Source organism: Mustelus asterias, chromosome 2 (assembly GCF_964213995.1).
Source record: "Mustelus asterias chromosome 2, sMusAst1.hap1.1, whole genome shotgun sequence".
Taxonomy (NCBI): domain Eukaryota; kingdom Metazoa; phylum Chordata; class Chondrichthyes; order Carcharhiniformes; family Triakidae; genus Mustelus; species Mustelus asterias.
In genome coordinates this window covers 77,127,968-77,154,174 of record NC_135802.1, presented here as the reverse complement: position 1 = coordinate 77,154,174, position 26,207 = coordinate 77,127,968, and the positions used below count along the sequence as shown (strand labels likewise).

The 26,207-nt window shown below is 43.7% G+C and overlaps 1 protein-coding gene across 1 annotated transcript in view; it reads right to left on the bottom strand.

Annotated features, from left to right (window-relative positions):
* Window positions 1–26,207, bottom strand: part of gabbr2 (gamma-aminobutyric acid (GABA) B receptor, 2) — an 895,535-nt gene that overhangs the window by 18,985 nt on the left and 850,343 nt on the right. Inside the window, 2 exon segments of the mRNA XM_078200470.1 lie at window positions 676–900; window positions 1,838–1,948. Coding sequence (XP_078056596.1) covers window positions 676–900; window positions 1,838–1,948 — 336 coding nt within the window.

Below are 26,207 nucleotides of genomic sequence, written 5' to 3'. Positions count from 1 at the left end.
CCAGAGCACAGATTCAATATTTGGGACAACTGAGTTAGAAAGACCAAAACCAAATGCTGCATTCAGATTTTCTCTCACATTTAATTGTGCCTTGCACTGGAGATTAAAAACCCTAGAAATTAGTGCAACTTTAGTTTACATGAGAATCTTTTGTTCATTGGTTTTAAGCAAGATATTAACCATTGTATTTTAAATGGCTTAGTGTTACCTTTGAGTTAGGAGAAAAGATCTGATTATTGGAAAATTGTTGTCATATCCTTCTCTTTCACTTGTTTTGCCTTGATGTTCTCCTACACTATTGATTTCAGCCCTTCAGCCTGGTTCCTCAACTGTTTCATGGTGGAAATCACCTTTCAGAAAGTAGATATGCTGACGAGTGCAGCTCTGAAATTGTCAGTCTACCCAATTAATATTCTATCTAACTATCTATTCAAGTCTCTGTCAGTGTTGGTACTGAATCTCACCCAGTGCCCTTTCACTAGTGAGGAAATCACAGCCAGTGCACCAGCGATTTCCTGATATATGTGGCATAGCAGGTGAGGTTCCTCACCATCAAAAGATCAGCCCTGAAATGTATTTGGGGAGTTTAAAAAGTGCATTAATACCATAGCATGTTAATTATGAAGTATTACATTACATTAAATTACTTTATTGATAACTTCTCATTCTACATACCTTTGGCACAAAAACCAGGCAGAGAGTGATGGTGCTGCAGAAAATGATCACTAGAGCAACAATACAGAACTGGACATTTGGTTGGTCTCGAGTTAGGAATGAAACAGCAGCACCTATTATGCACATGATTCCTACGTTATATACACTCATTCCAATGTACTTGCTGTCATTCAAGGCTGGGATGCTCACATTCCGAGTTTCCCAAGCAAGAAAACATCCAAACAACTGAAAAATAGAAAAAAAACAGTTAAAACACTGTTTGCAATTTGAGCAGGTAAATGTTTAATTCCTTAATCTAAGAGAATCCATTTAAACTCGCTGCATTAACACTTGTGCTAAAATAAAATGAAGGACTATTATGTTGATACAGTAAATGCTCACCCACTAATAACAAAACAAATAATGAAGGGATATTTAACAAATGAGTATTGATAAAGCTAGATTGTTGCTACGTACCTCCTGGCCTCTCGATTTGTTACACTTTCCAACTATTTCGATAATGGCAAACTAATAGCAATTGTTACTTGGTTAAAGATATGACATAAAACAAAATATAGGCACTGGAGGAAGTGCTTGATATTTAGAATATTGTTATGGCTGAATATGGTCATTGTAAGCAATGTAGGCCACAGGAAGATGTGGGTTGGAATCCCCACTATTGCTGGAGTACGTGGGGTCAATGGACAATCACCTTGTTGACTTGGGACTGGCAAGTATCTGTGTCAATGTGGGTACATCTCATGCTTGGACATGTAAAGACATTGGTCAATTAAAAGAAAAATTGAATCAAAATCCTTACACAGGTGTGAGTCACCAAATCTTCTGACCCCTTGGGCATGGCAGACACTTGAGATGCACTCTTGGCAGTGCAGATGTTCTGGCCTAATGCAAATAGAATGTCTTCCCACAAATGCTGGGTGAGGTCAGAGCTGCCAGTGCACTGGATTGAGCTAGAATACAGAACCTGTAAACTGGTGGGTTGAACCTGACTAAACATCCTGAAAGGGGATTAGAATTAAGGACATGGCTTGGATGCTCGGGAACAAATTGAGCACATGATCAAACATAGTGAGAATATGAAAGAAAATGCAAAGTTGTACAATTTGAAAAATACATGTGATTCATCAAAAACTTCTCTGAAATATAAACAGTGCACTCATACCATAAGAAGCCCTTTATATGCATATACAATGCCCAGCCAAATACTCATGTGGGAATTTTCACAGTGCTCCAGCAATGGTTGGATTGCAAAATCTCTCCCAGCAGGATCCGGCTGCAAGAACAAAGAATGAAGATAATACCAAGTCATATAAAGTTTAAATATTCCAACTTATCTGGCAATGATGGCCAGTGATAGAACTGCTGTTGGGACTGCATGTAAAATTACTCACAGAAAGATCACTGGTCACAAGATGGATAGATGAATGGCCCTGTTGAGTTGGTAAAAATTGGTAAAGAGTTTGGAAACAGTAGGTGTACAATATGAAATGGCAGTTATCTTTCACTGTAATAGACATAATTCTCACGGTTACCAGAAGAGTAATTGGTATGGTAATGTGTGCATTCTACTGGACTCTACCAGCAACGCATAAATGACCATTTCTTGGCTAAATTAGATACTTTTTCTTATTTTCCTCCACTGCCTGTCAAATCTAAAAGGGTTGATCCTGAAGGAAGAACACTGCCTTACATAAGTAGAAGTGTGTGCTATGGCATGATTGCAAGACTATGACATTATCATAATGCTAATCAATCATCTGTCACCAATAAATTGCATTTTTAAGTCATACTTCCATTCTTAGCTTAAACATTTTTTTTTAAATGTGTGAAGTTAAGATTTTTAAAAAATAACTTTTTTTCCAGAATATCCAGGAGTTTAAGCTTGCCATGGTTGTATGGTAGCAAAGTTATTTTCACTGTTCCAGAATCTAAAGCATCCAAGACATTTCCTAATTATGGCCTGGATTATCATCCTCGAGGCAGCTAGAAGGAATCAGGAAAATTCCCGGCTTGTCTCACTCGCCTCAGGAGGAGGTGCCCGCAAGAATGGGATTTTCATTGTGGCAGGACGGGTGTGGGCTGGAGACAGGCCAGCTAACCTGGGAAAAGCATTGGATGTGGCCAGAGCAGCTATTGGGGGCAGAAGTGAGCCATCTAAAAGGTTAGTTCCAGTTGAAATAAAAACTAAAAAGCCCCCCAGTCTCACTCCCCATGTTCCATTCATGCCACCTCATGCCCTTCCACCCACACCCCCCTGGGCCCTCATGCCCGCTGTGACACTTACATGTCCATTGACCTATTATCCACTGTATAGAACCAATGAACCCTATAGTGAGAATAGGATATGCAAAGTCATCTTGTAAAAAAGTCATTCATTCATAAATGTCCACTATGTTAAAAAAGGTCATTTTGCTACAGGTTAATGAAAGTGTCAGTGATCCAGACTCTTTAAAGTTTCAATAACTGAAACTACATGCACTTGAAACCTTTTAACCATGTATAAGAAAACATTGTACAATTGACAGTAGATATAGAGTCACAGAGGTTTACAGCATGGAAACAGGCCCTTCGGCCCAACATGTCCATCCTGCCCTTTTTTTTTAAACCCCTAAGCTAATCCCAAATCCCTCTATACCGATCTTATCCATGTAACTATCTAAATGCTTTTTAAAAGACAAAATTGTACCCACCTCTACTACTACATCTGGCAGCTTGTTCCAGACACTCACCGCCCTCTGTGTGAAATAATTGCCCCTCTGGACACTTTTGTATCTCTCCCCTCTCACCTTAAACCTATGCCCTCTAGTTTTAGACGCCCCTACATTTGGGGATAGATATTGACTATCTAGCTGATCTGTGCCCCTCATTATTTTATAGACCTCTCTAAGATCACCCCTCAGCCTCCTACGCTCCAGCGAAAAAAATCCCCGTCTATCCAGCCTCTCCTTATAACCTAAACCATCAAGTCCCGGTAGCATCCTAGTAAATCTTTTCTGCATTCTTTCTAGTTTAATAATATCCTTTCTACAATAGAGTGATTAGAACTGCACACAGTATTCCAAGTGTGGCCTTACCAATGTTTTGTACAACTTCAACAAGATGTCCCAACTCCTGTATTCAACGTTCTGACCAACGTTGAAACCCAGCATGCCGAATGCCTTCTTCACCACTTTATCCACCTGTGACTCCACTTTCAAAGAGCTATGAACCTGTACCCCTAGATCTCTTTGTTCTGTAACTCTCCCCAACGCCCTCAAACGCAATATCAGAGAGGCAAAGCTGTCAATCAAGCAATGTTTCTCTGGAGCTCAGGTGTTTTAACAAACTAATGGATTTCTCTGTTTTCAACTAAACATCATTGTGTATTCTAGAAAGAACTGAAAGAACAGAGCAGAGCATCCCACTCCAGCACAACTTTATTGAGTAAACATTTGAAACCTAAGTCTAGGTTTCTCTTAGCCTTCTAATTTGCTTCTTACCAATACGGATGTCTGCTGGGCTGCAAGCAGAGGAACCAGTTACAGCTTTTGTCACTTCACACAAATTTTATCAAGTAATAAAAATAATATAAAACACAGGACAGTTTGGTTACCCACAGCTTCCCATCTTACTTAGATAAATGGTTTGCTTGAAAACCCTAAGAGCTATTTCACTCATAAAGACAAATATAAAACTAGAAACATGGTTTAAAGCAAGAAAATGAAATGTAATACCTTCTCCACTGTCCTCAATGGCATCTGTAAAGCCAGAAAACAGAGCAGAAAAAAAACTGAAGGGAACCAAAAGCAACTCAACAGAACAGAGCCAAACAAAACAAAGGGGAAAAAAGAAACTGAACCAACAAAATTTAGTGGAACAGACTGAACAAAACAGACCACAGTGGGACACAACAGACCAAACTAGAGCCAAGAGACCAGACCACAACAGATTAGATATTTCCAGGGTGTCAATGGTAATTGAACCTCAAATGCTTTGGACACTGTATTGATTTTGCTGAGGAGAAGATATGTAATTTTCACACAAACCAATTTGCGTAAGATTTGAATGTAAACCTCTGATGAGTCAGTGCAATCAAGCAGTGCAATTGATGTGTGACTGGAGTGCATCACAATGTTTAGTGGGATTGCTGTGAAGTGGACAATTCTTCACCATATTTAACAAATTAATGCATAGCAGAATAGAGATGATGAATTGATTGATATAATGCTCTTTCTCTGAAGGTGGAGCTGGCAAATAAGCTGACTGGACTCGAATGAAGATACCGGGGCCCGACTGCAATTTTAACCATGAGGCTGAGCAAGAAGCATTGATGGATTCCCAAAGCTGAACGGAAGATGAGTGGAGCCAGAAAAGTTATCTTACAGTAAACAACACACTTTAGACTTCCTTGTGAGCTAGAAGGAAACCTTGAGTTTCCTTTTTTCCTCCCCTGACAACAATCTCTCGTAGACTTTTCTTCTGAAGACAGCATAATGCTGGAATCCTTCCGTCTGGTCCCAATAATGCCTCACAATTTTATCAGGTAGGAAACTGCTCCCCACTGAAATCCAGGCTGTTAGGTTAATATTGTCTATGGCTCCCCACTGCTATTCCTGGATGAGTTGGCAGTTCGGTAGACCAAGGTTCCACCCAGAAATTAAAATTCATCCTCTTTAATTCATATTACAGGCAACTGATGAACTTGTAAACCTGACCTTGTGTTGGTGAATGCAGCTCTGTTCTATTGGCACTGCAAAAAACACTTTTAAACTCAGTAGAATAGTCTGCATTTTTAAGTGAGCTATTTTCTTTAACAAATAGCACCATTTAATACTGCTCCATTAGACCAAATAATTGTTTTTTTTCAATGAACTGCTTATAAGACTCCAATATAAAAAGCACCTATTTTTAAACCAACTGTTCATTTAGTTATTTACGTTTATGTCATATAACATAGAACTATTTTTTTACATATAAATTTCCATAATCGGAATAGCAAAAATTAATCTGTAATTTCATTACACCCACCCGATGGACTGAACAAAAGGAAACCTGTAAGGGTGATGGAAGTCAATTCAATAATATATCTCAAAAAGGAATTGGCTGAATACTTGAAGGAGGCAAAATTGCAGGGCTCCCTGTAAAGGTCTACAGCCATCAAGAAAGGAGGCTCAGCAACTTTCATTTTAGCTGTTTGTGCCACATTCTGGGCATCTCATGAAAGGAGAATATCTCAAATGTGGCAGTCTGCCCAAAGACAAATTTCTCATGTATATTGGCACTGGACTGGACTCCTAGCCTCCCGGACGACCATATCTGTGCTGGGTGTGTTGAGCTGCGGTTCCTAAGGGACCATGTTAGGGAACTGGAATTGCAGCTCGAGGACCTTCGCCGGGTTAGGGATAGTGAGGAGGTCATTGACAGGAGCTATCGGCAGGTGGTCACACCGGGACCACGGGAGGAGGGTAACTGGGTAACAGTGAGGAAGGAGAAAGCTCGGTTGATGGTGAGCACCCCGGTGGATGTGCCCCTTAATAATAAGTACTCCTGTCTGAGTACTACTGGGGTGGACAGCCCACCTGGGGGAAGCAGCGGTGGCAGTGTCTCTGGAGCTGAGCCTGGCCCAGTAGTGCGAAAGGGTAAGGAAAGGAGGGTAGTGCTAATTGGGGACTCTACGGTGAGGGGGTCAGATAGGCGTTTTTGCGTACACAGATGGGACTCTCGGATGGTGGTTTGCCTCCCTGGTGCAGGGGTCCGGGATGTCTCTGGTCGAGTCCCAGAAATCCTGAAGGGGGAGGGAGAGGAGCCGAAGGTCGTGATGCATATAGGTACTGCTGACATAGGTAGGAAGAGGGAAGGGGTCATGAAAAGAGAATATAGGGAGTTAGGTAGACAGCTGAGAAAGAGGAATGCAAAGGTAGTAATCTCGGGATTGCTGCCTGTGCCGCGGGAGAGTGAGAACAGGAATCGGTGGAGAATGAATGCGTGGCTGAGGGACTGGAGCAAGGGACAAGGATTTGGGTACTTGGATCATTGGGACCTCTTTAGGGGCAGGTGTGACCTGTTTAAAAAAGACGGGTGGCACTTGAATCCCAGGGGGACCAATATCCTGGCGGGAAGGTTGGCTAAGGCTACTGGAGAGACTTTAAACTAGAAAGGTTGGGGGGAGGGAATCAAAATGAGGGGACTGAGAGCGAGGAGGTTTGCTCGCAAATAGATAAGGAATGTAAACAGGGTAAGAGGGAGGTTAGACGAGTGATGGAGAAGGGAAGTGCTCAGGCTGAAGGTCTGAGATGTGTCTATTTTAATGCCAGGAGTGTAGTGAATAAATTGGATGAGCTTAGAGCGTGGATTGCTGCTTCGAATTGTGATGTGGTGGCCATTACGGAGACTTGGATGTCTCAGGGACAGGACTGGGTGCTTCAGGTGCCGGGTTTTAGATGTTTCAGGAAGGACAGGGAGGGAGGCAAGAGAGGGGGGGGAGTGGCACTGTTGATCAGGGATAGTGTCACGGCTGTAGAGAAGGTGGACGCCGTGGAGGGATTGACTACGGAGTCTCTGTGGGTGGAGGTTAGGAACAGGAAGGGGTCGGTAACGTTGCTGGGTGTTTTCTATAGGCCGCCCAATAGTAACAGAGATGTTGAGGAGCAGATGGGGAAACAGATCCTGGAGAGATGTAGGAATAACAGAGTTGTCGTGATGGGAGATTTTAATTTCCCAAACATAGATTGGAATATCCCTAGGGCTAGGGGTTTGGATGGAGAGGAGTTTGTTAGGTGTGTCCAGGAGAGTTTCCTGACACAGTATGTGGATAAGCCTACTAGAGGAGAGGCTGTACTTGATCTGGTGCTGGCTAATGAACCTGGACAGGTGGAGGATCTCTCGGTGGGTGAGCATCTTGGGGATAGCGATCATAATTCTATCTCCTTCACGATAGCATTGGAAAGAGATAGGATCAGGCAGGCTAGGAAAGTGTTTCTCTGGAGTAAAGGGAAATACAGTGTCATCAGGGAGGAAATTAGACGGGTAAATTGGAAGGAGGCATTCTTGGGGAAAAGTACCGAAGGAAAGTGGAGGATTTTCAAGGAATGTTTGTCTGGAGCTCTGCATGACAACGTTCCGATGAGACAGGGGGGTGTTGGTAGGGTACGGGAACTGTGGTGCACGAAGGTTGTGATGAACCTGGTGAATAAGAAAAGAGAGGCGTACAGAAGGTTCAGAGAGCTAGGAGGTGTTAAGGATTTAGAGGAGTATACGGGATGTAGGAAGGAGCTTAAGAAGGAAATTAGGAGAGCGAGAAGGGGTCATGAGAAGGCCTTGGCGGGTAAGATTAAGGAGAATCCCAAGGCTTTCTACAAATATGTCAAGAGTAAAAGGATGAGATGTGAAGGCATAGGACCCTTAAAAGGTGAAGGGGGAAAAGTTTGTGCGGAACCGTTAGAAATGGCGGAGCTGCTTAATGAATACTTTACCTCGGTATTCACGGTGGAAAGGGATCTGGGTGGTTGTACTGCTGGTTTGCGGTGGACAGAAAGGATCGAGCATGTGGACATAAAGAAAGAGGATGTGTTGGAACTATTGAATGGCATCAAGGTTGGTAAGTCGCTGGGAGCGGATGGGATGTACCCCAGGTTACTGTGGGAGGCGAGGGAGGAGATTGCGGAGCCTTTGGCGATGATCTTTGCATCGTCGATGGAGACGGGAGAGGTTCCGGAGGATTGCAGATGTGGTCCCTATATTCAAGAAAGGGAACAGGGACAGCCCGGGAAATTACCGACCGGTGAGTCTAACCTCAGTGGTTGGTAAGTTGATGGAGAGGATCCTGAGAGACAGGATTTATGATCATCTAGAGAAGTTTAGTATGATCAAAAGTAGTCAGCACGGCTTTGTCAAGGGCAGGTCGTGCCTTACGAGCCTGGTTGAGTTCTTTGAAAATGTGACCAAACACATTGACGAAGGAAGAGCGGTGGATGTGGTCTATATGGACTTCAGCAAGGCGTTCGATAAGGTCCCCCATGCAAGACTTCTTGAGAAAGTGAGAGGGCATGGGATCCAAGGGGCTGTTGCCTTGTGGATCCAGAACTGGCTTGCCTGCAGAAGGCAGAGAGTGGCTGTGGAGGGGTCTTTCTCTGTTTGGAGGTCAGTGACCAGTGGAGTGCCCCAGGGATCTGTTCTGGGACCCTTGCTGTTTGTCATTTTCATAAATGACCTGGATGAGGAAGTGGAGGGATGGGTTGGTAAGTTTGCTGACGACACCAAGGTAGGTGGTGTTGTGGATAGTTTGGAGGGATGTCAGAAGTTGCAGCGAGACATAGATAGAATGCAAGACTGGGCGGAGAAGTGGCAGATGGACTTCAACCCGGATAAGTGTGTGGTGATCCATTTTGGCAGATCCAATGGGATGAAGCAGCAGTATAATATGAAGGGTACCATTCTTAGCAGTGTAGAGGATCAGAAGGACCTTGGGGTCCGGGTCCATAGGACTCTTAAATCGGCCTCGCAGGTGGAGGATGCGGTCAAGAAGGCGTACGGCGTACTGGCCTTCATTAATCGAGGGATTGAGTTTAGGAGTCGGGAGATAATGCTGCAGCTTTATAGGACCCTGGTTAGACCCCACTTGGAGTACTGCGCGCAGTTCTGGTCACCTCATTACAGGAAAGATGTTGAAGCCATTGAAAGGGTGCAGAGGAGATTTACAAGGATGTTGCCTGGATTGGGGGGCATGCCTTATGAGGATAGGTTGAGGGAGCTTGGTCTCTTCTCCCTGGAGAGACGAAGGATGAGAGGTGACCTGATAGAGGTTTACAAGATGTTGAGAGGTCTGGATAGGGTAGACTCTCAGAGGCTATTTCCAAGGGCTGAAATGGTTGCTACGAGAGGACACAGGTTTAAGGTGCTGGGGGGTAGGTACAGAGGAGATGTCAGGGGTAAGTTTTTCACTCAGAGGGTGGTGGGTGAGTGGAATCGGCTGACGTCGGTGGTGGTGGAGGCAAACTCGTTGGGGTCTTTTAAGAGACTTCTGGATGAGTACATGGGATTTAATGGGATTGAGGGCTATAGATAGGCCTAGAGGTGGGGATGTGATCGGCGCAACTTGTGGGCCGAAGGGCCTGTTTGTGCTGTGGCTTTCTATGTTCTATGTTCATCAAGCAAAGGCAACTTCACTGGCTCAGGCATGCTTGTAAGCTGGAAGACAGATATATACGCAAGGATTTTCTGTCTACTGAGGTATCTGGAACTGGAAGATCAGTAAAATATCCACAGCTTCATTTCAAGGATACTTGGAAGCGTAATATGAAGTCCTCAAATGTTAATTGTCAGACCTGGGAGACAGAGGAAAATGGCGACACCAACTTCAAGCTAGAATGTGCCACCATTATAACTAGTGGCTACAATGACTGGGAAATAGGTGCCAACACTGAAAACACAAAACTCTAATGAAATCTGATAACCACTCCAAATGCAAAACTTGTAGCAGCACCTGCATCTCACAGGTTGTTTTCTTCAGCCATCAGTAATATGACCATATGAAGCGACCCCATACCCCGCTGCATGTGTATCATCTTTCATAGAGGGCAGGGTGTTGGCTACATGGACTGGCAAGGGAGTAGGGCAAACTGAAAGTGCTATCCAAAGGATTGGCACAGGCATGATGGGCTGAATGACTTTATCCTGTGCAGAATCATTCTAGGATTTTAGGAACCCTGTCCTCCCCACTTCTCTAGTTCGCATTTTCCCCAGTATTTTGAGAGCTTCCTGATGAAAGCACTAATATTTAAATCCATGAATCTTTCTGCCAGTTAATTGGTAACTTTCTCTCTGCCCTTGCCCCCTTCCAGAGTTTTATTACTGATGAGGAAAGCAAACATTTGCACTCAAATATGCAACAACTCTCAGTGTCTCTCCTTCTTCTTAGGGCCAAGCATTTGAATAGAGAGTTCTGGAAAAAAGTGAATTATTCAGTGTTGTTTTGAAGACATCAGATTTTGAAATGGAGTCATGTTTTATTAATAGATCAATTTATTTTGCTTGCTGTGATTCTGCATTGAAAGCTTAACTACTTGGAGAATGGGTGACATGTTTAAGGAAAGGGGATGATTATAGCTGTGTTCACATTCTGCTTATCAGGGTGCTCAAGTCACCAGCTTCCAATGTGTGGGTCTTGGAATACCATACCTGTTTTTTTTAAGACACAACTGTCATATTAAATACAATATAAGAACAATTATGTTTCATGTGAGGAATATCGGAAATGATGAGGAATGATTGATGAGGCACGAGGGATAAATTTGATTTCCACCTGGATGTGTGGGAAGACTTAACATCTGACACATAGGACCAGATTTATCACTCCCCCATTGTCCCGTCTGAAGGCAGGGAGAGACATAAAATCTGATGGGTGCCATGCCCAATGTCTACAAACCTGTCCACAACCCCACCACAATTTTACCAATAGCGGGTGGGGGATTGCATCAGGCAATCTGCCCAGTTGTGGGCTGATTGTGACTTTAAGTGGCAAATTAATGCCTCTCTAATGGCCTAATTATGCCATTGCTGTGATTTAATCAGGACAAAAGAGTCCCATGCATGAATTTTCATGGAGGAGGTGGGGAGGTTGAGACCAGAAACCTTCCGATTTGGCAGACCTGTTCTCTTTAAAAAGAGTCCTTGCTCGCCATATTTTAATTTGGGGAGGTTAAAGCAGAATGTAGTTGGGCCATCCGCTTCCAGAAGTAGTTTAGAGGCAACCACAGAAGCATACAAGAGCCAAGGCAGGCTGGTTATAAAACCCACCTTGATTCTTTAGGTTTCCAGTCTGCAGCAAGAACTGAGGAGAGTCAGTCCAAACACATCCAATCTTCAGGATGAGAGAACAGACAGTTCAAAGGCACACGCTCATGTGGTTGTCACAGAGTCTGGGGTTGAGTCAGCCAATGGACTATATAATTCCGAATGTAGACAATACCTTGAGGTATAGACGTGTTGTGATATTATATTGATTAGCATGTCAAGATAATATACTGGTATAATCATTGGAATATATGTTTATGTAAGTGTACACATGATCACAGGAAGTTTTGCAGTATCATATGTGCTAGTCAGTCCTGCACAATCAGGAGCACATATAATCAGAAACCACTACCCTCCAGGTTTCCCTCCCCTGGCCTATCTACCCTGACTCCCCACCACCCCCATCCTCACCTCCACCCGCATCCCCCTCCCCTTGCTGGAGCCTATTACTTGGCTCTGGTGAGACCCCAGGCTGGCCTCTGGTCCTGGCTTCTCCAACACAGCTCAACTCCCCTTTCAGACTGCTGTAGTTCTGGCAGTGATAACCACTTCGGGTGGTGCTGCGTATGCTGAGAGGTGCTGACTTCTGATTGACCAGCAGCTCTCTGAGGCAGGGCTTCCTGTTACTGAGGGACAGATGTCCTGCTTCAAGCCAATTAATGGCCTCAGCTGTTAAATATCTGTGGGGATGTCATCTGCAGGAGGGGCAACATACCTTGTTACATCCAGCCCATAATTAAGACTTATGGCCTATCTTAATAGTGGAAATAAAGTTTCAATGTTATTGACCACAGTATAATTATTTGATTAATTTATCTGTTATATATAGAATTAACATAGGTCTGAGCCAGCCCATTTTCAGAAGACTTTAGATCCCCTAAACATCAAGGGACACACAGATAGTGGAAACAAATTCTTCAGAGTTGCCTGCTGTCTGCCGATCATTTTTATTGAGACCAATGGACTATTAGCCATTCCAGAGAGGGTGGTAGGGCATTGCAGAAACCTGTAAGTTAGAGAAGGCCCACGAGGAAAACAATGATTTGAAAGTTAGGTTCTGTGCAGAAGGAAGAGTACTTAACTCTTACAATTGTACACGTTGGTTTAGTGCTTCTTCGTGCAACACATTGATAGTTACTAACATTTCAATTACTAAATGGATGATCAGCTTATTCACTCTCCTTCCTACTCCCATTTATGAGGCTCATATGACATTTATTAAGATGGCTTTTCCACTTTTGCCTGATTTGCAGAAAGAACACTTTCTGGCACCCAGAGATTTGTTGGTAATGAGCTGCCATTGCTTTTCATTTCAAAATCACAAGCATTTGCTGACAGCTGGTATCTTTCAATTCCATGAGGCTGTTTGGATTGGAAATGTGTGTGGAAAGTCAATGGCAAAGGAAGCAAAAGGAGAGTGGGCAGGTGAAAGCTGCTGGGGTTAAATTATTGAAAGCTTTGGGGAAGGATTGAGTAAGGGACACAGTTAAAGACTGTTCTGACAGGTTTGTGCCCCAGGGCCTGGTACATCCATTGTTTTGTCCTGTCATTAGCAATGTCCCCAAGGCCTTGATTGCCTCCTGCCCTTTACTGTCCTATTTCTAATGTGTGTCCCAGGGCTTGGTACAGTTACTGTTCTGTCTTATCTCAATGTCCCTGGGCCTTGAACATGCAGAATTAACTTATTTAATAGATTTTTAATACTGAGTTGGGGGCAGGCTTTTGCAACGGATCTGTAGAATTGATTTTGGGCAGCTTGAATTCATTTCAAATAAAATTCTTGTGGAGAAGAAAGTCATGTTAACAGTCTGGGTTTTATACCTGCAGGTGAAAGAATAGTTTGTTGAACTGCTGCATATTTCATCCCATTAAATCAACCCCCCTCCCTCCCAGAACAAGGATAGAGTCCCCCTTGTTCTCACATTTCACCCCATCAGCCTCCGCATGCAAAGCATAATCCTCCGCCATTTTCACCAACTCCAGCGTGATGCCACCCCCAAACACATCTTCCCTTCACTCCCTCTGTCAGCATTCCGCAGAGACCGATCCCTCTGGGATGACCGAGTCCACTCCTCCACTATACCCAACACCTCTCCCGTCACTCATGGCACTTTTCCCTGCAATCGCAGAAGGTGTAACACCTGTCCCCTTACCTCTTCTATGCTCACCATCCAAGGTCCAAAACACTGATTCCAGGTTAAGCAACGTTTCACTTGCACCTCTTTCAATTTGGTGTATTACATTCGCTGCTCCCAATGTGGTCTCCTCTATATTGGAGAAACCAAGCGGAGACTGGGTGATCACTTTGCTGAGCACCTTCGGTCTGTGCGGAATCAGGACCCTGACCTTCCGGTTGCTTGCTATTTTAACACACGATCCTGCTCCCATGCCCACGTGTCTGTCCTTGGCTTGCTGCAATGTTCCAGTGAAGCTCAACACAAACTGGAGGAACAGCATCTCATCTTCCGGCTAGGCACATTACATCCTTCCGGTCTCAACATCGAATTCAACAACTTGATTTGCTCTACCCCACCTCGGCCCCCTTTGTTTTCATTCTATTTTGTTAAATTTTTTACTGTTCTCTTTTATTTCTTTATTGTTTTTCTTCATTTTTCTTCCCCCCCCACTCTTTCCCCCTTCCCTTACCTTTTCTCCCCCCGCATCCCCTTTTCTACATTCTACCTCTGTCTCATCTTTTCCCCCTTTCCTCCATCATCTGTCACAGTTTACAGCTTCTTTGCTGTTTGGCCATTCACACCCCTTATTCTCTCTGTGAACAGCCATTAACAGTCTTTTCCCCTGGTTTCTGCGGCTATGACTCATCTTTCATTCCCTCACCCTGCAGTATAAATATCTCCCACTTTCTATCACTTTTAACTTTGACAAAGGGTCACCTGGACTTGAAACATCAGCTCTTTTCTCTCCTTACAGATGCTGTCAGACCTGCTGAGAGTTTTCATCATTTTCTCTTTTGGTTTCAGATTCCAGCATCCGCAGTAATTTGCTTTCATATAGCAAATTGATTCTTCCCTATTGTACTATGTCTTCCATTGTTTTAGTTTTGTACTGAAGTGGCTGAATACAGCAATAGAGCAGTCATTTTACAGAACGGTGTGGTTCGCACTGCTGCCTCACAGCGTCAGGGAGCCGGGTTCGATTCCCGGCTTGGGTCACTGTCTGTGCAGACTTTGCACATTCTCTCTGCGTCTGCGTGGGTTTCCTCCGGGTGCTCCAGTTTCGTCCCACAGTCCAAAAAACATGCTGGTTAGGTGCATTGGCCTGACTAAATTAGCCTGAACAGACGCCGGAGTGTGGCGACTAGCAAATTTTTACAGTAACTTCATTGCAGTGTTAATATAAGCATACTTTTGACACTAATAAATAAATTTCAAAATCTCAAATCATACAGTGGGTGTTAAATCACTTCAGTTCTAAACCTTTCTTCAAAATAAATATCTATAGCTCTCTCGCCCAAGTAAAACTGTGCTTTCTTCAAATATTTGGGGCACAGATGACCAAGAAACCAATAAATGCAATAAGAATATTTTATATATAAAACCAAAATAATATCAATTTCTTTTCATTTTAATTTTCAGAAATTCACTGTCAGGATAAACCTTGATGTAAAAAAGATGGTCTTGTGCAAGGATGTTGGCTGCGATTCTCCCATTGCGACCCGCAACTTTTCTGTCGGCTCGCGGTAGGAGACGCGTGTCGGCGGCCTTCAACAGGGATTTGCGCATGTGCCGGGAACGCATGCGCATCTCCCAGAGTCGGCGAACAGTCACCGGTCAGACCACGCTGGAAACCGATGGGAAGGCAGGTAAGTAATTTAAATCTGTTTTTAATATGCATATTAGGTAACTATCGGGACCTTTCAGGTCCCGATCGAATCTCCCACCCCGCCAGGAGTACTTCATTCCGGCGGGGTTCAGACTCGCTCCCCACGTTCGGGGAACTAGCGGGACACCCCGCCGGAATGAAGGGGGGGGGAATTGGGGCTCCACAAGGGGTTGGGCACCAGGGGGGCAGTGCCCCCTAGGCATGGGTACCCTGGCAGTGCCAGCCTGTGCCCCCTGGCACTGCCCAAGGAGCAAAGTGCCCATGCCCAGGGGACACCTCGGCACTGCCCATTGGAGTGTCAAGGGGGCAGGGCCTAGGGGTGATCGGTGGAGGTGGGGGGTCCTGCTGCCACTCTGCAGAGAGGATCGGTCTGGGATGGGGGGAGGGCAGCGATTGGGGCGGGCTGGGGAGGGTGGTCTGGGAGGGGGGGCCTGCCAGGGTGAGGGGGGTGGGGGGATTGGCACTGCTGGGGGATGGGGCCTGGACATCGGGGCGCTCTGGGACAGGTGGGAGGGGGGGGGGGGTCAGGGCTGGCCCGGGAATTGTTGTGGGGGCTATGATTGGGCCGTGGGAAGGGCTGAAGGGGCAGCACTGCGGAGATCTCGGGCTAGCCAGCGATTGAGCTGGCCAGCAAACGGGAGGTTGACAATTTGGGGCCACTGCGCATGCGCAGAGTTCCGGAGCTGTCAGACTCTGGCGTGACTAGGCCCCGCCCTCAGGGGTTTTTAATGAGATTCACGACTGTGCACTGAAGAGTTCCCAGAGTGCAGAGATTCAGGTGAGAAGCTGAACTGAGAAAGCAGTCGGGATTTAGAACAGTTTTCCCGCCAATTCAGCACTTTTGGGAGAATTGTGGCCGTTGTTTCTGGCTTAAAAATGTGAGTTCTGCTTTGGTTCCTGTAACTGAGGAACACTTGCCACAGCAAATCTCAGTCAACATTTAGATATGAAATAATTGGCATTAAATTAAAAAAAAAAAATCAAAATTTTCAGACTGTATTAGGTCGATAGCCAAACGACATAAAATTAAGTATTTAAACAGCACAATCCAATTCCAAATTCTTACCAATACCTAATTTGTATAAGAACTACCAAATCTTCCAAATAACTTGTCATTGAGCATTTCCCAAACATCTTCAGTGTTTTGAACTGACATGTAATTTGATATTGATCTTCTTTTGAATTAGCCAAAATCCTTGGTTCCTATTTGTTTAGATTATAAAACCTAAACACTTATGTACAAAACAGAGTACTGAATGTACACACTATATCTGCAATAGATGACTTCCATTTGGATGTTTATTTGATAAATCAACATAGATTCAGGCGCAGAAGCCCTGCCTGATCAATCTCCTTTACACCTTTGAGGAACAAAGGGACAATGATAAATCCTATGCCATGATATACCTTAACATTCAAAATTTTTTGACAAAATTCAATACAAAAGACTGTTCATATGCAAAAGCTCTGAAAATTCAGAGTAAAAACTGGAAATAGTTAAGGAAGTGACTGACGGCAGTTGGAGGAGTAATAGAATGGAATTTCTCATGGGCACCACTGGTTCTGATTTACATGTGAGAACTTCAATGTAAATCAGTGAAGGATTATTCGAAGAAGTTTGCTCGATTTAAGAAGAAAGAAGCTTGCATAAGAACATAAGAACTAGGAGCAGGAGTAGGCCATCTGGCCCCTCGAGCTTGCTCCGCCATTCAATAAGATCATGGCTGATCTTTTCGTGGACTCAGCTCCACTTACCCACCCGCTCACCATAACCCTTAATTCCTTTATTAAAAGGATAAGGACCCTAATAAGGGTAGTAACAGCAAGGACTTCTTCACTTGTTTACCAGTAGGAAGCTAACTTAGCTAAGCTTGGTAAAGGCAAACAGGGAGAAAGGCAAATTGGGAGAAACTATTTCTGCCAGTTGGGAAATCTAGAACTCAGAGGAATTGTCCACCTACCCGTTTTCCCTGTGAAGCAGGTAGCAGATGCAAATGTTGCTATCTCAAACAAGAGTCAGGTGAGCACTAACAGTTGTCCAACTGAATGCTGATATTGGAAGGAGACAGGTAATCATGATTTTTAATAGAAAAATGTAGTCATTCTGTTGCATATTCACCTTGTAATGAAGGAGCACAATCTATTAAGTTGAGGCTGAAAAAGCTTCGCAAGATACAGCCATGGAGGTGGCAGCATCTTGGCATCAACAGCTGTTCATGAAATTATGTATTAACTCAGATTATTATACTTTTTTGACTTATTTTACAGGATGTGGACATTGCTATGTAAACCAACATTTTTATTCCCCATCCCTATGGCCCTCGAGAGGATGGTGCTGAGCTGCCTTCTTGAACCACTGCAGTTCCTGAAATGTAGGTACACCCACAGTGCTGTTAGGGAGGGAGTTCCAGGATTTGACAGTGCAGAAATGGTGATATATTTCCAAGTCAGGGGAAAACTGATCGTACTGAGAGCGGAATCTCCCAAAGAATTTCTAAGTATTTTCTCCGGCGGGAAAACGTGTGAGATTCCCGCTGGGTGGTTTAGTGCGATTCAGTTTGCAATTCACCAACACTTCAAAATTTTTTGCAGCCTGCGGAGATTCTCATTGAGTTCATCCACACTTAGAATTGTTTTTTGAGTGGGGACTTAAAGACACTGGCAAGGCCAGCTCCATGGAAATCAGGGTGCCATTTTTAAAGGGCAGCCTGTTCTCCAGACAACCCGACGGACCACACCCCCTCCTACTCACCAGCTAAGAACCCCCCGCACTCGCTGGTAAGCAGCAACCCCCTCCTCCCAAGTGAGTGACACCCGGCTATGGGGTCATGAACTTCCCCTTGTTCAGGATCCCACACGGCACGGGCGGCATGGTAACATAGTGGTTAGCACTGCTGCTTCACAGCTCCAGGGACCTGGGTTCGATTCCCGGCTTGGGCCACTGTCTGTGTAGCGTTTGCACATTCTCCTCGTGTCTGTGTGGGTTTCCTCTGGGTGCTCCGGTTTCCTCCTACAGTCCAAAGATGTGTGGGTTAATTGGCCATGCTAAAATTGCCCTTAGTGTCCTGAGATGCGTAGGTTAGAGGGATTAGTGGGTAAATATGTAGGGATAGGGAGGTAGGGCCTGGGTGGGATTGTGGTCGGTGCAGACTCGATGGGCCAAATGGCCTCTTTCTGTACTGTAGGGATTCTATGAATCCCCCCACCCTTCTCAGGCCCCCCTTGGCACCGCCAACCTGTCACCCTGGAAATGCCACCCTGGCAGTACCACCCTGACAGTACCAACCTTTCACCCCACCAAGGCACTACCCAGCAATTTTGCCAACCACCCTGAGGCTTCAATAGCCTCCGCGCCCCCCGGCATGGCCATCACAACTGGTCTGTTTGTGGATTGACATATGCCTTGTTTGTGAACTGAAATCCCACTCATCTGATGAAGGAGCAGTACTTCAAAAGCTAGTGGATTTTGCTATCAAATAAACCTGTTGGACTTTAACCTGGTGTTGTGAGACTTCTTACTGTTTGTGGATCCCATTGTGCCTGAGCATCAGAAAATTGCAAGAGCCTGAAAAATCTGACTCCAAACCAACCCTGCATATTTAAATGAGTATTTACATTTTAAAATGTTTTTTTAAATAATAAATATGCTAATCTTGGGCATGAATCAAATTACGTTGGAGCACAAGGGCTGGTAAATTCCCAAAAGGGATTCTCGCCGGTGCTAACAATGCTGTGGCCCCTCCTCCATGACTCTCCAACGCTCATGTGATTTGAGCATGAGTGCACAGGGCCAGAGAATGGCGCCCTATATTTGCCAGGAACCTTTGCCCTTCCACCTAACCTCTTTCCACCTATCACTCAGGGTGCTACACACTGTTATGGGAGAATAGTATGACTCAGAGACAGCAGGGCAGCAGGGTGGTTTGTGTTTGGGAGCATAACGTGCCATCTGGTAGTGCCTGGAGCAAATTCCAGACCACCCTGCAACCCCATTCCCTATCCTGTGCATGCCCCCCACCCCAACATTAGGTGTCAATGAGATTCAGAGCATGGGGCTGTATATGTGTGTGAGATCATTCAAATCTGGAAGCCTTGTGTGTTATTCTTTCCATTTGTCATGCCGGGGTGTCACGCAGCATGACAGGTATGGAAGGGTTGTGAGGGGCTGTGCACTGCTTCACTGTATTCCCGGTCACCATGTTGGTGTCTGAACTGAAACAGCTGCAAATTCCTCTGGACAAAAGAAACTTCCAGGGTATCAAGCATATATGTACACACACCACCTGCACAGACAGGGAGCGGAAGGATTTTGTGTTTATGAAGGTGTCCACTTAATGACTTGGTGCCCTTATGGTGACATGGATGTGGTTGATCGCTCCGTATACTTGAGGGAAACTGTCTGACTCTGCAAGCTCCTTGGTCCTCTGCATGAGTGATACCACATCATTCAGGAAGTTAGCGTGAACAACCACCTGAACAAACAGGTCATCTGTAACTGCCTTGATGTACTTTTGTGCGGCTGGCTTTGGATATGGGGACGGGACCTTTGGTTCCAATACCAAGTACATTGACTCTAAAGATTTTGGCAAGTCAGAAGCAGAGGTCAGGTGCTTTTGCCAGAATGTATCCTTCCTCCTACACCCCATCAAGATCTGAGGGGATTTTTAGCCCAGCGCTTTACTGATAAATTAATACATAAAATTTATCTATAAAAGTAAGATAATTTTATTCACACAGGAACAAGGTGGTGCACGATGCCTGAGTGCCAGATAAAAATATGAGGTAGAGCAGGGATAGCCATGTACGGAAACCAAGGTCAGCCATAAATGCATTGCAATATTGTGGAAAGAAGGGGAGAACTGGTATCTAGCCAAAGGCTTACGGCTCAGATTATGGGTCCTTCACAGGAACCATAAACCAACAAAGATGGACAGAACAGAACCACGCAAAGTTTTGTTGACCTCGGGTGGGAAGTTCCAGTCTTGGGGTGAGTGCAACTGGAAAATCACGCCCCATATGCCTGCAATGTAAAAATGTGACTCTTTGTGCTTAATAATTCTAATAACGGTCCTCAAGGTCAAATTAGATTATGTTGTGGGTGGGTGGGGCTGGGGTATGTCAGAAGCTTGAAACCTGAGCATGCAGGGACATTGGGTATATGGCAATTTTGCATTAGCTCATGGGGTTTTGGTTGGAAACCGATAATTTATTGAACGCAGCTCATTAGTTTTTGAATTATAGAAAAGGTACAAGAAAGATGTCCCAATGGAGCATTGGGGTAGAAGACTTCAACAAAATTCAGGAAACCTTTGGGAAATTGGTCAGAGGCAAGAGGCAAATGGGGTGAACCCAAGGCACAATGAGGTAATGTAAGATTCAGTTGTAGCCTGAAAACTACTGCTCAAATATAATGCTGCTAAATATCAACATTGTTACAGTATTTAGTCAGACTGTCTTACTTATAAATCGTAACTCTTACCAAAATAGAGTCAGTTTAAAGCCATTAAATAAGATAAGTCTTAAGGGATCAAAATAAATATTTCTTACAGTGGAACAGCTATGCTTCTGAATTAATCTCCTGCACCAGTGTATCAAGGTAAATTGGTATGCAGTACTTTATTTCAGGGAGAACCAGTGAGGCAAGCGGCCTCATCAATTTAAAATGGGGCAGCAGCCTGTGGAGGCACAACAGGCATTGGCAGGTAACATTAAAAAAATTAATATGGCCTGAGGCCCAATCTTCAGCCAGTCTGAGGCCTCCCAGTTCAGGATAGTGATGTGTGCTCAGAACAATATCATATTTGAAACAGGGATGTTTTGTGTTCAGCTAGACAGGAGCTTGATCTAAAGCTTCCTGAAAAAAAATTATAACATTAATCCAACAGAGATTCTATAAATTTGGAGGCAACAAAATGATTAAAATACATTGGTTCTTTCATCACGGTCTTGTTTGAACTTTCCTGTGTGCTATGTGCTTGATAACTAGTTTTATAATTTCATGACACATGGTGTACAGGGGTGCCCAACCCTAGTGTTGACAGATTTCGGGAGTCTTTTCAAAACACAATTTTTGCAATGTTTCAAAGCTTCCTGAGGTTCTTATAGAGGAGATAGCCTAAATATGCTGTCAGCTTCCATGAGAAATGCTCCACTATTGATGCCAACTAGTACCATAATCACTAGTCATTTTGATGGAACAACAATATCCTTTTAAGCACTCATGAAACAATTTTATTTTTGTCACTAGCTGGAAGGTGATAATCACTTCTAAATTTCATAATGGGCTCATAGGAAAAAACATCATGCATTATCCTTGTGAAAGCAGATAATAATCTCCTCCTTAACTTTTTAAACTCCCACTCTTTCATAGCATTTTAATAAACCCAGAGAGGCTGACTTGTCAGTAATGATTTCTTTTTATTACTTTCACCGGGTGGTGGAGAAAGAAACGCTGACTAATTACTGTAATGATGCCTATGATAATGACCACAGTGTTTGAGCTGATTGACAAGTACTGTGGTCAGAAACACCATTTTTTCTGACACTTCTTTGCAGAAACCACAGTGACTTCTCCATGGAACAGTTCAATATTCTATTGCTTCAAGGCAACATGCTGAGAACTGATTTTTTTCCCTTCAATAGTGCAAATATAACCTCGAAAATTATAATTATTTGCATGCATTTACATAATACTCCATTTTGCTTAAAGACAGTGACACAACTCCAACAAATCTGAATCATGTGGCATTTGGAGTAGATGATTGTTCAAGTGAAATTGCTTTAGAATAATCTAAAATATCCTAATGTTGTCATGTTACAAGGTATTCCACTTTGAGGTGTCATGTCTATGCCAATTTTGAATATGCAATGACATTAAATTGAAGTAAAACATCTGGTAGGTTACATATAGGACTCATCGCTTCTCAGTTTTTTGGTTAAGATCAAGCGTCAGATCAAACCCAAGATGGGGTGTAATGCCTTATCTTGACTGCTTGGATCTTGTATGTCTCTCTTGTGGGGACCATGAATTGGATTCAATTTGGATTTGGTTTTTGGAGCAAGCAAAGAGATAAATTCGGGCTTGCCTGGTTCATTCTGCGCATTGGCTTTGTAACTTTAAGAACATTTTTTTAAAAATCTAGCATTCAGTTATATCCAATATGAAGGAAAGTGGAGGTGTGTTTAATGTTCCTGCTCATGTGAAATGGCCCAAACCATGCAATCAATACTTTATTCTCATTTAAGAACATTAAAAAAAGAGCATTTAGCTACTTGGCCCTTCAAGCCTGCTCCACCTTTCAATAAGATTGAGCCTTAACTCCCTTGTAGATCAAAACATCTGCCTAATTCAACCTTGAATGTATTCAGTATCAGACTCCACTGTTCTTTATGGAAGAGAATTCCACAAACTAACAACCATCTGAGAGAAGAAATTCCTCCTCTGTCTTAAATTTGAGATGCCTTATTTTGAAACGGCTCTCCCTAGTTCTAGATTCTTCCATGAGCAGCAATGTAAATTCAGCAACCATTCTGTCAATCCCACTTAAAATCTTTCAATAATACCTTTCATTATTCTACACTCAAATAAGTATAGGCCTAACCTGCCTTGCCTTTCCTCAAATCAAATCCCTCATCCCAGGAATCAGCCCAATGCCCCTTCCAATGCAAGTATATCCTTCCTTAAATAAGGAGAGCACAACTGTATGGAATACTGCAGGTATGGTCTTACCAATATAATTTAATATACCTCGTGATTTGATACAAATTATATGATTGGACAAAGACAGCTTTCATATATTCAGTTGAATCCCCATTTGTTTCACAAAAAACTCAAATTCTTTGTAATAAATCAACCATTGGATGATAAAATTCAGATTTCTTTTTCCTCCTTTAACAGCATGACCAATGATTTTTGTAACCAGATCTTTTCTGCAAATTGAAGTGTGCATTTTTACTCTCTGCTGTATTGGCCTAATGTATCTAGGTAAATTAAATAGACATATATTAAATCTTCAGCCAATGCAGAAGGCATAAAATACTCACATCACTAAAACACTTGGCGGAGGTCAAATTACTGACCACATTCAGTTACAGTTAAATTGATTCACAGATGCAAAAAGACAGGGAAAACACTATGCAGCACAAAAAGTAAATTATAATATTATTAAAAAGACATACGGCTCAAAAAGCCCACATATCGTTCTTTAATATTGACATAAAGACCAGAGTGCACCCATCAGTGCTCTCAGACATGGACTTTGGTAATGTTTATCAGATCGAGAAGAAATCACCTACTTTTTGGAAAAGGAATTGACAATGACTAAGAGCCCAGTTTCTGAGTTGAAAGGCAGTAAAACCTCTTAAGCAGATGAATTCTGAAACATGGTGGCAATATGTTCTGGGCACAGCTGCACAATCTCATATCCCTCATCTGGGAAGAAGAGCACATGCAGGGCTATTTCAGGAAAGTTCTGATTATGACTGTATTCAAGAATGGAGACATGTCCAATTATAGTATTTGCAGAGAAGTCTCTCTGCTGCCTATCATGGGGAACAGCATTGCAAAGCTCTTCCTCAACAGTCTCCTCCCAATGGCTATGGAGCTCCTTCCAGAGTCACAATGTGATTTTTGCCCATTGAGAGGCACCCTGGACATGATCTTCACTGAACAGCAAATTCAAGAAAAATGTAAGGAACAGCACCAAATGCTGTACATGATCTTTCTCAACCTCATATTAGTCTTTGACTCTCAACCACAAAGACTTATCGGGTATCCTCCCCAAATTTGGCTGACTACAGAAATTTGTCACCAACCTCCGTCTACTCCATGACGACTACAAGCTGTGACCCTCAGCAAAGGAAGCAACACAGTTTGTATCTTAGTAAAAACTGTAGTCAAACAAGGTTGTGTCATTATACCAACTCTCTTCTCTATTGTCCTCCCTGCAATACCGTGCCTCACCTCCAGCAATCTATCCACAGGATTGGAGATAAACTACAGAACAGATGGCCATCTTCAGTCCAAAACCAAAATCATTTCAACCTCCATCATTGAGCTTCAGTGTGAACCTGATACAGGTGTATGCTCACTCAAAAACTGAACACTTACAGTCACAGTAAAGAAGCATCTAACAGGCAATTAGACAGATCCAGTGGGACCTTTCCTCCTCCTGATTCACCATGTCTTATGGCACCCTTAGTTATTCAAGCACGAGCCCAGATTTACTTATTCAGGGTGAGGGTTATGAATGCTCTGATGTAGACCATGAGTAGAAGTGAATCTGTCACCAGCACTTGTAGATCGGAAAAAAGGAATATAGATGTTGCTGCTTCTCTTCACAGTGTAAGAAGTCTCACAACACCAGGTTAAAGTCCAACAGGTTTATTTGGTAGCAAAAGCCACTAGCTTTTGGAGCGCTGCTCTTTCGTCAGGTAAGTGGGAGTTCTGTTCACAAACAGGGCACATAAAGACACAAACTCAATTTACAAAATAATGGTTGGAATGCGAGTCTTTACAGGTAATCAAGTCTTAAAGGTACAGACAATGTGAGTGCAGAGAGCGTTAAGCACAGGTTAAAGAGATGTGTATTGTCTCCAGACAGGACAGTTAGTGAGATTTTGCAAGCCCAGGCAAGTCGTGGGGGTTACAGATAGTGTGACATGAACCCAAGATCCCGGTTGAGGCCGTCCTCATGTGTGCGGAACTTGGCTATCAGTCTCTGCTCAGCGACTCTGCGTTGTCGTGTGTCGTGAAGGCCGCCTTGGAGAACACTTACCCGAAGATCAGAGGCCGAATGTCCGTGACCGCTGAAGTGTTCCCCAACAGGAAGAGAACACTCTTGCCTGGTGATTGTCGAGCGGTGTTCTTTCATCCGTTGTCGTAGCGTCTGCATGGTCTCCCCAATGTACCATGCCTCGGGACATTCTTTCCTGCAGCGTATCAGGTAGACAATGTTGGCCAAGTTGTAAGAGTATGTACCGTGTACCTGTTGGATGGTGTTTTCTGGTGAGATGATGGCATCTGTGTCAATGATCTGGCACGTCTTGCAGAGGTTGCTGTGGCAGGATTGTGTGGTGTCGTGGTCACTGTTCTCCTGAAGGCTGGGTAGTTTGCTGCAGACAATGGTCTGTTTGAGGTTGTGCGGTTGTTTGAAGGCAAGAAGTGGGGGTGTGGGGATGGCCTTGGCGAGATGTTCGTCGTCTTCAATGACATGTTGAAGGCTCCAGAGAAGATGTCGTAGCTTCTCCGCTCCAGGGAAGTACTTACTGTGTTTACCCCAGTCCAACGCCGGCACCTCCACATCATTTCTTCACAGTAACAGGCATCAATGCAGTTCCCTATAATGCTGACATAAAACAAACCTGTGCCCACTAAGCTTTGGATGAGTGAACAACACAATACCTGCAGTTAGGTGCTTTGAAGATGATTGTTTTCACTTTGATCCGTGCCACCTCTACCCTCAAGAGCTCCAACTATACAATCTCAGTAACAAACTTCTCAATCTCTTGAAGCCAAAGTAAAACTACTAGAAAGTGTCAGTGTATAGGATCACTAAAGACTAATCATGTAGCATGGAAACTGAGTTTCAGAACACGTTTATGTCTTAATGGGTAATCTTAACCTGCACAGTGGCAAACTGATGGATTGATTGCTTATTTTTTACATTTTCCACAGGAAATCAGGCTGTTTGACTGAAAGGACACCACCACCACCAAGCCCATGGCAGAATTCTGTGGCCCCATCGTGGCTGGGGTGGGGCCAAAAATGCAGGGAGCCATCAAAAACCCAAAGACTTCGACAGGACCACATAATCCTGCTGGTGGGAGGGACTGTAAAATTCCATCCTATGATCATTTGATGTGCATACCTGTGTGCTATCCAACATGGAATATTTGACTGGTTGACTTATTCTTTCCCA